The following is a 13532-nucleotide window of genomic DNA, read 5'->3' as shown; positions in this document are numbered from 1 at the left end:
CCGTTTCCAGCTACAATAGCCATTTACAACATTAACAATGTCTACACTGTATTTCTGATCAATTTGATGTTATTTTAATGGACAAAAAAATTGCTTTTCTTTCAAAAACAAGGACATCTCTAAGTGACCCCAAACTTTTGAATGGTAGTGTGTTTCTTTTTTTATTTTATTTTTAAAATTTTACTTTTCTCCCCAATTTTCGTGGTATCCAATCGCTAGTAATTACTATCTTGTCTCATCGCTACAACTCCCGTACGGGCTCGGGAGAGACAAAGGTCGAAAGCCATGCGTCCTCCGAAGCACAACCCAACCCAGCCGCACTGCTTCTTAACACAGCGTGCCTACAACCCGGAAGCCAGCCGCACCAATGTGTCGGAGGAAACACCGTGCACCTGGCCCCCTCGGTTAGCGCGCACTGCGCCCGGCCCGCCACAGGAGTCGCTGGAGCGCGATGAGACAAGGATATCCCTACCGGCCAAACCCTCCCTAACCCGGACAACGCTAGGCCAATTGTGCGTCGCCCCACGGACCTCCCGGTCGCGGCCGGCTGCGACAGAGCCTGGGCGCGAACCCAGAGACTCTGGTGGCGCAGCTAGCGCTGTGATGCAGTGCCCTAGACCACTGCGCCACCCGGGAGGCTGTAGTGTGTTTCTAAAGGTCAGTTCTTGTCCTTTTTCTGAGGTTGTTTCTCTGAAAAATCCAGAGCCTTTTGCTAGCCTCTGCCTGAGCATACAGCTGCCATGACCCATCACGGAGTGCGTATGTGTGTGTGTGCGTGTGTCATTGATCCTCAATAAAAGGAGACAGGTTAGAGGAGACGGATGCACCCCCTCTGCACACCCCACCTCCACCCCCCACGACCTTTGAGCGCACCCTGGAGAACCATGGACGCCCCCCCCCCCCCCCCCCCCCCCGCTCTCCTTCATTTCTCCCTTTCTCTCTCTCTCGCTCTGAAATGAAGGGTCAGTTCTAAGAGCAGACAGGTTCTTTCCCTTTGTTGTTTTAAAGACTGAACGCCAGCTCAATGTGGCCTTGAAATAATCATAGCCATCTGAATATCAAAGAAATTGTTCCAAAAAAATCGAATAAGGTGTGAAAAGTAACAGAAAAAATAACTAACAATCACATTTTTCTATGACCTTAATGTTACATTATTTTCTTTTTTGGGCAGCTGTGACAGTGACATAAGCATGAGGCAATTATAGTTTCAAAATGCCCTAAAGAGATAATAATGGAATTAAATTAGATATGGGAAAATATCTGAACTATGGCCTGGGGGACATTCTTTTATTTAGCATTTTCTTTTCACATGTCAGCACAAATGGAGGCACGAGAAGCCAGTTAAATCAGTGATCTGCTATCAGTGTTCTCTCTACCCTCCATCTCACCATCAAAGCCAGTAACATCTGAGTCTTTTAAGTGTATTGTTGACCACACATACATCAGTGATAGATTGAGCAACACCAACTAGGTGGGTAGTCAGTGATCCAGCAGAAACGAAAGAGCAGCAAAAGTTAATAGAAGAGAAATTGAAAAAATAGAGATAGAGAAAGGATTAAAGATAGAGGAAAGGAGGTAGAGAGGTAAGAGACAGAGCTCAACAGAAGAATGTGTGATGTACATTTCCATGCCTGTTGATTCCTCGCCTGGCTCAGTCTCTCTCTCTCTCTCTCTCTCTCTCTCTCTCTCTCTCTCTCTCTCTCTCTCTCTCTCTCTCTCTCTCTCCAGTCTTCTCTCTCTCTCTCTCTCTCTCTCTCTCTCTCTCTCTCTCTCTCTCTCTCTCTCCAGTCTTCTCTCTCCAGTCTTCTCTCTCTCTCTCTCTCTCTCTCTCTCTCTCTCTCTCTCCAGTCTTCTCTCTCTCTCTCTCTCTCTCTCCAGTCTTCTCTCTCTCTCTCTCCAGTCTTCTCTCTCTCTCTCTCTCTCTCTCTCTCTCTCCTCTCCTCTCTCTCTCTCTCTCTCTCTCTCTCTCTCTCTCTCTCTCTCCTCTCTCTCCTCTCTCTCTCTCTCTCTCTCTCTCTCTCTCTCCAGTCTTCTCTCTCCAGTCTTCTCTCTCCAGTCTTCTCTCTCCAGTCTTCTCTCTCCAGTCTTCTGTACTGTGAGCGGTGTCTGTCCCTTCTCTCTCCCCCTGGCTCCCAGCAGAAGTGGGGCAGACTGCACGTCTGGCTGTGTGAAGTCCTTTGGTTATCAGCCAAGCGTGTCACTGTACCTGCAGCCATCTGTGAAGGGGCCGCCTGCCCTCCGCCAGCCGATGTTCCACTTCCCTTGTGACAGAAATGGGGATGGCCCATATTCTCTCACTCCCTCACTCTACATGGTGGACTCTCTCTCTCTCTCTGTTGTGTTGGTAAGGCCAGAGTATTATGGGTCTGCATGAGACCACCCTCTAGTCTTGCTGCAGCTCTGCCCATCTGCTTTTCCACTCCTCACTTCATCACATGCATAATGCATCTCAGATTCTTTCAGTCTCTCTCTCTCTCTCTCTCTCTCTCTCTCTCTCTCTTTCTCTGTCTCTCTCAGTCGCTCTCTCGGTCTCTCAGTCTCTCTCTGTTTCTCTGTCTCTCTCTTGGTCTCTCTCGGTCTCTCAGTCTCTTTCTCAGTTTCTCTCTGTTACTCTCTCAGTTTCTCTATGTCTCTCTCTCTCAGTCTCTCAAGTGGAGGAAAGTATGCAGAGAAAATGAATACCTTGATTAAAAATCAATTTTTCGCTTTCAAAAGCTCCATAGAAAGGAAGAAATAAGGGTGAACAACTGGGCAGTTTTAAAATGAGCTGAATGTTCCCTCTGAAGTTACTGTATCTGACCGTGCTATATCAATCATTTGGATACTGTAGACTGCAGTCTATACATAATGTTGGAGACTACATTGGACTGTATTGGGCTCTGGCCCCATGTTGTGAGTGTAATGTGACATGTCATGTTGAAAGCCTAGATGACCCGGTCTGTGATAAAGGCCCAGTCTGTTGTTCTTCCAGAGAGTGCCATGCCAAATGGACTGGGTGGGGGGGATATTATCCAAAACAATAGGATTAAGGGCATGAACAATGTCCACCACCACCAAACAGGCTGGTATGGGGGTGGGCTGGGCTGGGACAATAGGGGAGAGAGGGGTGGGAGGCATGATTACAAGAGCACAAAAGCTGTCACTACAGTATCCCCCACACCCTCCTAAACACATCCCCCCAGAACTGCCAAACTACCCATCAGACGGTGTTGCGTTGGTGTCACATGGGTAGAATCTGAGCTGACCATGGCTTCTCATCTCACAAACAAACAGAGGGGTATTTGGGGCTGGGGGAGGGGTGGAGAAGGGAGGGGCCATGGAGGAGGGCTGCTGGCATCAATAGGCAACCAGGCCTGAGGGAAAAGACACACATACAGAAAGATTGCCACCTCGAAATTTTGCCCTACTGCACAGGAGTCATGGGAAAAGCAAAAAACTTGCTGTGTCAAATTAATACCATATCATATCCTTGACAGAGACGATAGACTCTACTCTCTCACTACATGGGGAAGTCAAAATGAAAAGGGGCCTTTATGAACCAGCAATTACTACTAATCAATGAACAAATACAACTTCACAACAGCTCCTATTCTGTTCCATTTAAGATGGAAGAAATAGCATGCAGAAACCCTCGGGACTTAGGGACAAACATCCAGATAGAGCTGGATGAACCTCGCAGGACATGCTTGTCAGAGTCAGAGCCACAGGCAGATGTTCTACACAAGCTGACAGCAAACACAGATTAACAACAGAGAAAGCTGCCTGCTGGAAAAAGGCCTTCACACATGCATGACACTCTGCACGGAAATGCCTTCTGTAAGCACTGAGCAGCAGATCCCTAGCCAAACACTCACTCCCTCTCAAAACACTAAGCATTGAGCACACTAGCAGAAACTCAAGCTGACACGGTGTTCTCCAGTCCCAAGATCTGACTGAGAGTGAGAGAGGGCTGGGCAGTATACCATATTTGACTATATACTGGTATTGATGCACGGACTGGTTTGGGTTTTTACTTTACCTTCTATAACAGTATTTGAATGTTCGGTTTGTTAAATGTGATGCGCCGTGTGTAACATCCATTTTTATAATTTATTCTGATACTTGAGTCGATCTCTTTCTGCTCTCTCTCCCTCCATGCTGCTTTCCACACAGACCTAGCCCCGCCCCTGCCACTCAGGGAGTGTATTTGTTTTTGCTTGTCCAAGAGACACTTGTGTTCAGTCTGCATGGTCAATTTTATTGGTTGATTTATTTATTTTTAAAAATGCCTACATAAATTAAGGTTAAATTAAAAAAAATACAAAATTCAAATTAAATACAGTCAATACAGCACATGCAACAATGTTGATGACAACGATGCTGTTTACACTTTGCGTTTTAATATAAATTCACAAGTGTTCTATCAATACAGTATTAATTTGTGTTTCTTACATCTGCAAACAGAAAGTTTGTCTTTTCTTAGCAAGTTGTGGCTAAATCGTGTTAGCCGCTAATGCTAATCGCTAGTTAGCTGGCTAAGCTAATAAATATACTGAGTCAGAGCAAACGTAGCTAGCTATACAGCCTGATACCAGTGATGGTGTAGGCCTAAATCAGCATGTTGTTTGTGCAACAGTATTTTCTCAACCAAAGAGGATTAGGCAAAGCATGAATATGTTAGCTACATGAAGTAGCTAAGAGAAAACCTTTAATGTAGGCAATAGGGCCCCCTAGAAACACTGGTTCTTACACTGTCACAATAACTCCTCCCTAGCATTTTAATTTGTTGTCATTTCAAACAACATATCCAAAGTGCCCACTATTATATTGTTACTATACAATTATAGAAATCATTCTATTTCCATGATTCCAACAGTTCACCTAAGTGTTCTGATCTAAATTGTCAAAAGTCAAATTGCAATTGCAACATTTGGTTAAAAAAAATGCCTAGATTTTTTGCCAATGTCATGCAGCCCTAGATGGTAGTGGGGAAATGATCTCAAATATGTGCAGGAAATGCAGAAATTGATGACAATAAAGACAATTATTGTTGGTTGAAGTTGAATTGAACAGTACAAAACAATCAGAATGGAGAAAGACTCATTGAAATAATTTAGAATATATGTGTTGCCACCCTAGGATTACACACTCCTCAAAAAGCAATTTAGAAATTGTATTATTATAAAACATTAAATACCGTCACATACCGTCATACGGTCAAACATTTGAAAAGTACTGTGATATGATACAGTATTTTGGCCATATCGACCCGCCCTAGAGTGAATGGGCCTTGCAGCCTTGAATGTTGTCAGTTCTGACATTTTCAGGAATCAAGACATTATGCATACTTCAACCAGTTAAAGATAATTGCTCTTCTTTCTGATCTAGTCTCTCTGTCCACATAACAAAGTTGTTACAGAAAATGTGCTGACAGAATAGAATAGAGCCTGTAGAAATAGGCTACACACAGTAACGTTACAGTCTAACTGTGTATTGCCTGCAAATGCTCTGTTCAGCCTGGCCTCCAACCTGTCATTTCAGGTCTGTCAGAACTCGACCCGCACCCATCTGTTCCTCACCAAATCAAACCGCCAGAGCAGCACACCTGTGAACCATTTCACCAGACAGACACATCAAAGCACTCACATATCCCTCCCGCTTCAACAGGGATCTGGCTGACACACAGTCACTGCCTGCTCTCACAGTTCCTAGTACCACCTTTCCCTGGCTTAGCTTATTCTATGAAACACTTTCACAAATGAATACCACCAAGAGTGAACACTAGATTTTTATTTATTTTCAGATAGACTACTTTGAATAATGCAAAGGGGATGCTTGAAATGTTCTGCAGATTTTTATAATCTTTATAATGTACTGTGTGTAAAAAATAGCATTTTGCATGTAATGTCTTTTTCGTTATGTGTCGGACCTAAGTAAGACAAGCTGTCACCATTGGCGTCGGCTAATAGCGATCCTAATAAAATAAAGAAAGACAAATAAATCTGTAAGCTAAAGTAAGAGCATGAGATAGGCCTAAACTCCTGCAACAGGTTATTTGTGTATTGACACAACAGGGAAAGCCATGATCACTATCCAAACTATGTCCAGACCTGCTGATGACAGTGAGCAAAACTATCAAAACTCTCTACTCTGCATTTCAACATAATAGCCAGGAAGCTCAGCTCTAACTTAGTCAGGGGGTAGCTTGGCCCCAGATTCCTGGGTTTTTCCTGCAATTCTAATCAAAGTTGAAACCATGCGACGTTGGAATGGAAGCTGGGGTCACGGCCCTATGAGGAAGATATCAATCAGCCAGCTCCCAACAACAGCTGAGTGTGAGGGCAGAGGAGTGAGAGCTGAGTGGACAGACTCAGCCTCTCTCTCACTTTCTCTATGTCTCTTTCTCTGTCTCTCTCTCTCTCTCTGTCTCTGGCTGTCTCTTTCTCTGTCTCTGTCTCTCTCTTTCTCTGTCTCTTTCTGTCTGTCTCTCACTCTGTCTCTCTCTCTCTGTCTCTCTGTCTCCCTGTCTCTCGCTCTCTCCGTCTCTTTCTCTCTCTCTTTCTCTGTCTAGTTCTCTTTATCTCTGTCTCTTTCTCTCTGTCTCTTTCACTCTATCTGTTTCTCTCTGTCTCTTTCTCTCTGTCTCTTTCTCTGTCTCTTTCTCTTTATCTCTGTATTTTTCTATCTGTCTCTTTCTCTCTGTCTTGTTCTCTTTATCTCTGTCTCTTTCTCTCTGTCTCTCTCACTCTTTCTGTTTCTCTCTGTCTCTTTCTGTCTCTTTCACTTGTTCTGTTTCTCTCTGTCTCTTTCTCTATGTCTATTTTTCTACCCTCTGACATATAGCAATAAGGGTACTCACCCCATAGAAGACAGAGAGTGGTCCCTACATCTCTCCCTCCCTCTCTCCCTCCATACATCTCTCAGAGATCCACAGAGCATTCAAACACATCAGCACATAATGCCTGTATAGATGGAGAACAGATCAATGGTACTAAATTGATCTTGAGAAAAAGCTAGAGGGTTGCACAGTGCATTTAAAGATACAAACACAATGATTAGGGAGGGAGACAGGGGTCATTGGTTATAATCATAATGGTCTCTTTGCACATGGATGGTCCCTATCACCGTTTTCCACAAGTGAATGTGGCCATTTCCATTGCTGCTCCTGGCTGCTGATCCACATAGCAAGCAAGAACAGAGAAGGTAGGCAATTAATTTGTCTCCTTTCTTGCCATGGTGAAAGGCAAGCCAGGGAACGCCATTTCAACTAATTACCTTGCACAGTGGAGTCTTGTTTAAACTCTAATTTTCATGTTAATGCAAGCCTCTTTGGCAGTTGAGTTGAACATGCATAGCTCTCTAGCCAGTCTGCATGTAATCGATCTGTCTGGATTGACATAAAGGATATGTCCATGCATGTAGCTTAGGTTTCACAAATGTAGATATTAATACTGTACTCTTAAATTGGTTTTAATTTCCTACTTAATAATCTGTCAGTTGTCCCTCTCTTACTAAAGCTTCAGCTATATGATTCGTTAGGATATAGGCCACAATTTGTTTGGGCACAACTTAGACCTACAATAACATTCACACTTTTAAAAAATAAAGATAAATCAAAACTAAATCAAAATCAAAACTAAATGTGATTGTATATGTAGTTGCTGGTTTGTTACAAAGGGTTGTGTTCCAAGTTTTACCAGTAGAGGGAGCACGGACTAATAGTAAAATAATACTCACGCAAATGGCCATTATAAAAACATCAATTTTCACATTACAACATTCTATTTCCATGAGTTGGTTGACCAGAAAAATACATGAATGCTTCCTTTTTTCGGGTTAATGACAAGAATATATGTCAAGAAAACTGCAGTGCACTTCTGAAGAGCATGGATGGGTAATAGGAAAAGATTATGGATATTATTAGATGACCAAATAGCATTTGTCCTGGTAGTCATCACAACATTGAGGTACTATATACAAAATTAAAATTGGACTATAGGACCTGGCTCTATCTACTCTGCCTTATTCCAAGAAATAAGGCTATTTACCATGTGAGACATAGTAAAAGAACAGAACGGAATAGAAGAATACTGTAGCACTTAAAATACTCTTGTCTTCATTAGGGCAAAGCATTTTTCACAATTCCCTCAATGGGATTAGTCACAGACGTAATGCAGCAACAGCAGTAGGCTACATAAGCATGTCTTTGCTTTGATTGAATATTTAATTAATCTTTGCACCAAAAAAATAAACGTTATAAGCACTAAACATTTAACCACAAATTGAGAATTGAGGTTTTAAATTTAGACAAATTAGGCTAAATTAGCTTTCCAGTTGCGTGACTATTTTCTGAACTGCGATGTTCTTCCTTCTCGCCCTTTCTTTCTCCTCTGTATGGAGTAATGGTCTAATTTCAACAGCAAGATTATTCGTAATCAAATGCAACAACTTTCAAATGATGATTTTGAAATGTATTTGTAGCCGACTTGATTCAAATCGTGGGATAGATATCGCATGGGAAACAATAATTATGACGGCTAGGAATACAGACTGTAGCCTACATAATGATTCGACCATAGATTTCACACTATATGTTTGCAACCAGAGCTAGTATGACAATCGGACACATAAAGAAACCAATACGGAGCAAAACTAAACACTAAACAGAAAATGCATCATTGTATAATTTTGTGATACAAAGAAGCAATAGGGTGCTTGACAGTTTTGCCTCTTATCTCTCTCTTGTAAACAACCTAAGTCGCGAATATAATTGTATACAAGACTGGTTGAACTCAAACTTCAGATATAAACATATCTTACCTTCGTACACAGGGGCCATCGGTGCAAGGACTTCTGTTATTCATGGCAAAAAATAAAGCAAGATATCTGTTCAGAACTCAATAAAAATCTGCCATCTTGAGCCACTGACAGAGTCTCTGTCTCCTGCATTACTAGCCCAGTTTATTAGTGAGAAAACATGTCTAAAATCCCATCCAGGGTTCCAAATTCGTGCTCAGTCCACGGGAAAATTATAGAGGAAGATTTCTGCAACACAACCCCGCCGATTGTGAATTGTTTTTGGCTCAAATGTTGAGCCAAATTGCAGGTTGACTTGAGCTAGTGTATAACATGACTGTAGAGACCGTGCAAAAGTTGCAATGAGAAGAGCTGAGCGAGTTCGGTGTAGTATAGTCAACTGACTATCGAATCGGTCGTAGTCATAGCAAGGTTAAAAAAAAGATGCATCTCTTCAGGGCCCCATTAGTTTCGTTTAAATAACAGTTGCGTGTCGTGTACCTTTGTAATCATTAATTTAAAATGTTTAATGTAAATTGATATTGTGAGAAAAACCTTAGGCATACATATATATTTAATATAATATAATAGTCGGCTATAGGTTATGTATGCATGTGGATGGAGTAGCCTTAATTACTGTAGTTAGGCCTATACTGTTTCCAATAAAGATAATAACATAATGCATTTTTTACGAATGTTATTAAAAATCCTTGCCTACTGTGCAAAATGAATTTTTAGACCTTACATGTCTAATTCATGTTATATATTTAAGCAACATGAAAAAATAGGGTATATAGGCTCATTGCAATGATTAATTAAGCTGTAAATAAGCTATAATTCACTTCTCCAGCTTGGCATCCTTATATTAAAAATAACAGTCTAACACAAATAATATCAGGTGCGTAATAACCTAACAATTGAACCACTAGTATTAGCAAAATATCTACAGGAACAAATGCAAATGTAACATGTCATGAAATATTACGCATGAATAAGCAGTCCAACCTCACATTCAATTCGTTGGAATAAGTTAACAAAGTATCTCTGGCTTTTGTTTTAGAACTGCGCATTTAACATTGTGTTGAATGATTCTGTGGGCCATTCGTCGTGCCTGTGTCATGCACTCATCATACAGTATGACGACATTAGATTTTCACAGAATTAACTAGAGACAAAGATTATGGGTATACTGACAAGATACCTGTCTCTCCGCTCTAACAATGGGATTCGTTGTCCACAACGTGGTATGGTGGGCTTCATCCCACCTATCTTTTCTTTGGATTGGTGGATACATCTTATTATTGTAATTTTTTTAATATTCGATTAGGGTTGTTGACGTCAACCGCCTGTATGCTATGGAGGGAGATGCAACGCTCCTAGCCTCATAATATGAACATGCATAGCCATCTCAAGACAACTCCGATATAAAGTGTTTTTCGCGAAGTTACCGGGATGTCACGTGTCCTACTTATATCAGCACACTCATAAAAATGTAAGCATTACGCAACTTATTTTCGATCAAATAAACCTCAGGTAGAAAATAAGACATTCATTTTTTTGGTTGACCAAATTCGACACCCTCGCGTTGATCTCCATACAACAATCTTTTGCCTGTTGTGCGAAACAATGAAAATACGCAACCTGCTGGAGGGAGACAGATTTTCCGCCGAGTTGGGCCTCTCTCTTCCTCTTCCTCTCTGCAAGTGTTGAAACCGATTACAGGTTAACACAGTAATCTGCCATTTACCAGCAACGTTAAAATTCACCTTCTGCACTATTTTCCCGTCACACCCCGGCACATTTTATATTTTCTTAAAGAGAAAAGGGGCGTTCGTTTTTTCGCACACTCTTCCCCTGTTGATAATAAAATAACAATATATAGTCTATAGAACCATCACTAAAATAATACATTCAGCAGGCTATTATAGATATTTTGAATGCATGAGTCTAAAACACATTGTGGATGAATGGATAGATGAATGCATGACGTAATATGTGTGATATAACTGGACAACATTAATTATGCCATGTTGCTGTATAGGTCTGTGGTACCAGTGAAATAAAATCAAAAACATAATTGGTTTGTAATAGTTACCAATCTGGACTCTAAAGTCAGTGCACTGTCAACTTTACATGCACCTCGTTCGACATTCTCATCATCCTCTCCACACAGCAACTTCTGCAGCAGATCAAATCTGATCTGAGTCACGCATACCATTGCATCCATCATCTGGAGTCCTATAACATAAAACAAAAACAATTAGAACAGAGTTTGTTCTCCATAAAGTCAGCCATAGGCCCACATAACCTAATGATATAAAATAAAGCTTTTTCTAATTTGGGGCCACAGTTAACTACGCTACAAACGGTATACATGACTGTAAATTTGCTTGTTATACATAGCCTAGTCAAGTGCATACGCAATAGGCTAATCTGATTTATTAAATTGACCTAATCTATATAGGCCTATTATGTTGATCAATTTGTCAGCAAAGGAAGGTCTTTCAATTTGACAACATATTGGTTCCTTTACACTATTTTATTTTCTAAATGTAGGTTTTTAGCCAGAGTATATCCGAACAGCTGCTTCTGCTTGAGCAAAAGATATTCAACTACCAGGGAGAAAAACCCACGCATAGATGTAGTCCTTCTAGAGAACTACAGTACGTATTCATTTCTTCCGTGTCAACAACAAGAAGTCGGCCAACTATATATACTCTACAATCAAGTAATACCGAGGTAAGAATTAAAAGGTAAATATATACATTAACTCTGTGTAATTGTGTTCACTCTATAGTTACTGCAAGCTGCGAGTGACTGCCGTAAATGTGTTAAAATGTATCAGTTTTGATCACGTGCAACCTTCAGCGACATAATGCAACATTGTAGCATTATCAAACACCAGTCTTACAATGGCAATTTAAGCATATTAAACGGTCATACATTTTGGCATGGGTTATTTGATAGCTATTCCCATATTTGTTTAACTCAAATCCCATGATCAGTCGAATTAGGCTATGTTATGTGACAGCAGCTCAATTCAGTGTAGCCATCACTCCTCGACTGGTGTTAGTCGGTATTAGGCTGTTAAGTAATATTTATCATTCTCTGTCAACAACATTGCTTGGACTGGACACAATCTTTAACATACATTAAATCATTGTTGAATGAAAGAAAACTGGCAAAATACTATTTCAAATTGGACTAGAAAATATAATACAGTTGTATTAAGCTATACCTCATTAGACAAAAACTGTAGGCTATCTGTACAAAGTTAATGACCCAGAAATGTAATCATCTTATTCAGTAATTGTCCCATTTTTCCAAAATAATTATATTATTCATTAATTGTAGTATCCATAATTATATAAGCCATAACAGTAGTAAGGACTTTTGGATTGAGGTTACCTTAATTTATGTCTGAAATGCTTCTAGGCAAGTACATGATCAAACTGGATTCTCAATTCCTATAGAAGTCTAGTCAGAATAGTTCATTTCACACACATGTTGTACTCTTTTGCAAATTATGGCAGAATGCATCACCACAGAGCTTGTACAGAATATTCTGGATTTATTTCTATAGTGACATGAATTAATACATAGACCCAGACCTACATGATCCTCAACTATGTCAAGGTTAACATAATGTGTTAAATATCTACTGAATACGGAATGTTTCTCACAGTCACAGAAGAAGCATGGACTTTGATGTTCAATATATAGGCTGATTGATTTTAGAAGGCAACTCCACCACATTTCAACCCGATTTTCATCCGGTTGAAATAACAGTGTCTACATATGTGAAAACTGTGCATTTCTACATTTTGAAGAAAAATATCTAAAGAAAGTTCTACCCAATGACATCAAAAGTTAAAACTTTTTGAAAACAGTGATTTTCAAACACTATGAGATTTACGGTGACATGGGGAGTGAGAAAATACCCTCCTCTGGCTAGAAACTCGTTGCAGGTTTTGAAAATCACTGTTTTTCTTACTTTTAATCCTACCTTGTGATGTCATAGACATGCATTTGTTTTTTTCAACCTCAGATCATAGACAGTTGGTGCTGGAGATAATGAATATGACGTTGAAAAGTGGCGGAATTGCTCTTTAAGAGAGATATAAAGGCAGATGAAAAGACTAGCATGTTCAAATGGGTAATTGTTTGAAAGATCTTATTACTCATATTTAAGAAGCGACCTGGTTAGACACGTGCTCTGCAGATCTGTGCTGACTATCTGGATGACTCCCGAAAGGCACCTGATTTATTCCCTATATAGTGCACTACTTTTGACCAGGGCCCATTGGGAAATGGGCCCTGGTTAAAGTAGAGGACTATATAGAGAACAGGTTGCCATTTGGGCCACAGCCTATCTGTTGTGCTACATGTCTGGGGTAAGGATAGGGAGAGAAGGGATACGGAAAGGAGGGAGAGGTAGAGGTGGGGGAGCCAGCTGTAATGCAGAGAGAGAGGCTGTTTTCACGCTCATTATTATGTGTCAGTGGAAAAACATCTCACCTCATGTAATATAATGAAATAGCCCATACAGTGCTGAATCAGCCTAAATGTGTTGTTGTCCTGCTGTTATCTCCCTCCGCTGTGCTGCATGTTGTGTATAATTGTCTCAGTAATGATACTCTATGCTCTAGTCTAGTGTATAAATACAAGATAGATTACAACTGCATGCACTGTAAATATAAAATATTAACATACACTCATCTGTTTATTATTTTATGATTAAGCTTATCAATGTGTCC

The 13532-nt window shown here is 40.5% G+C and overlaps 2 protein-coding genes across 10 annotated transcripts in view; one reads left to right on the top strand and one right to left on the bottom strand.

The window, feature by feature from the left end:
* The window catches only part of LOC129862368 (homeodomain-interacting protein kinase 2-like), a 207050-nt gene extending 197891 nt beyond the window's left edge, over positions 1-9159 (bottom strand). For all 6 annotated transcript variants that reach the window (XM_055933927.1, XM_055933929.1, XM_055933930.1 and 3 more), the window contains exon 1: positions 8800-9159. In XM_055933927.1, the coding sequence (XP_055789902.1) occupies positions 8800-8818 (19 nt within the window). In that variant the 5' untranslated portion in view covers positions 8819-9159. The remainder of the gene's footprint in view (positions 1-8799) is intronic.
* A 2265-nt stretch (positions 9160-11424) lies between these two features.
* LOC129862366 (thromboxane-A synthase-like) overlaps positions 11425-13532 on the top strand; it is a 288038-nt gene continuing 285930 nt past the window's right edge. Inside the window, exon 1 of one of the 4 annotated variants that reach the window (XM_055933920.1) lies at positions 11425-11514. The gene's annotated coding sequence lies outside the window, so the exon portion shown is untranslated. Of the gene's footprint in view, positions 11529-13532 lie in introns of all 4 variants that reach the window. The other 3 variants (XM_055933924.1, XM_055933921.1, XM_055933925.1) reach the window with 3 other exon arrangements.

Source organism: Salvelinus fontinalis, chromosome 9, assembly GCF_029448725.1.
Source record: "Salvelinus fontinalis isolate EN_2023a chromosome 9, ASM2944872v1, whole genome shotgun sequence".
NCBI classification, from domain to species: Eukaryota; Metazoa; Chordata; class Actinopteri; order Salmoniformes; family Salmonidae; genus Salvelinus; species Salvelinus fontinalis.
The sequence above is the reverse complement of the archived record's forward strand: the minus strand, read 5'-3'. Positions and strand labels throughout refer to the sequence as shown.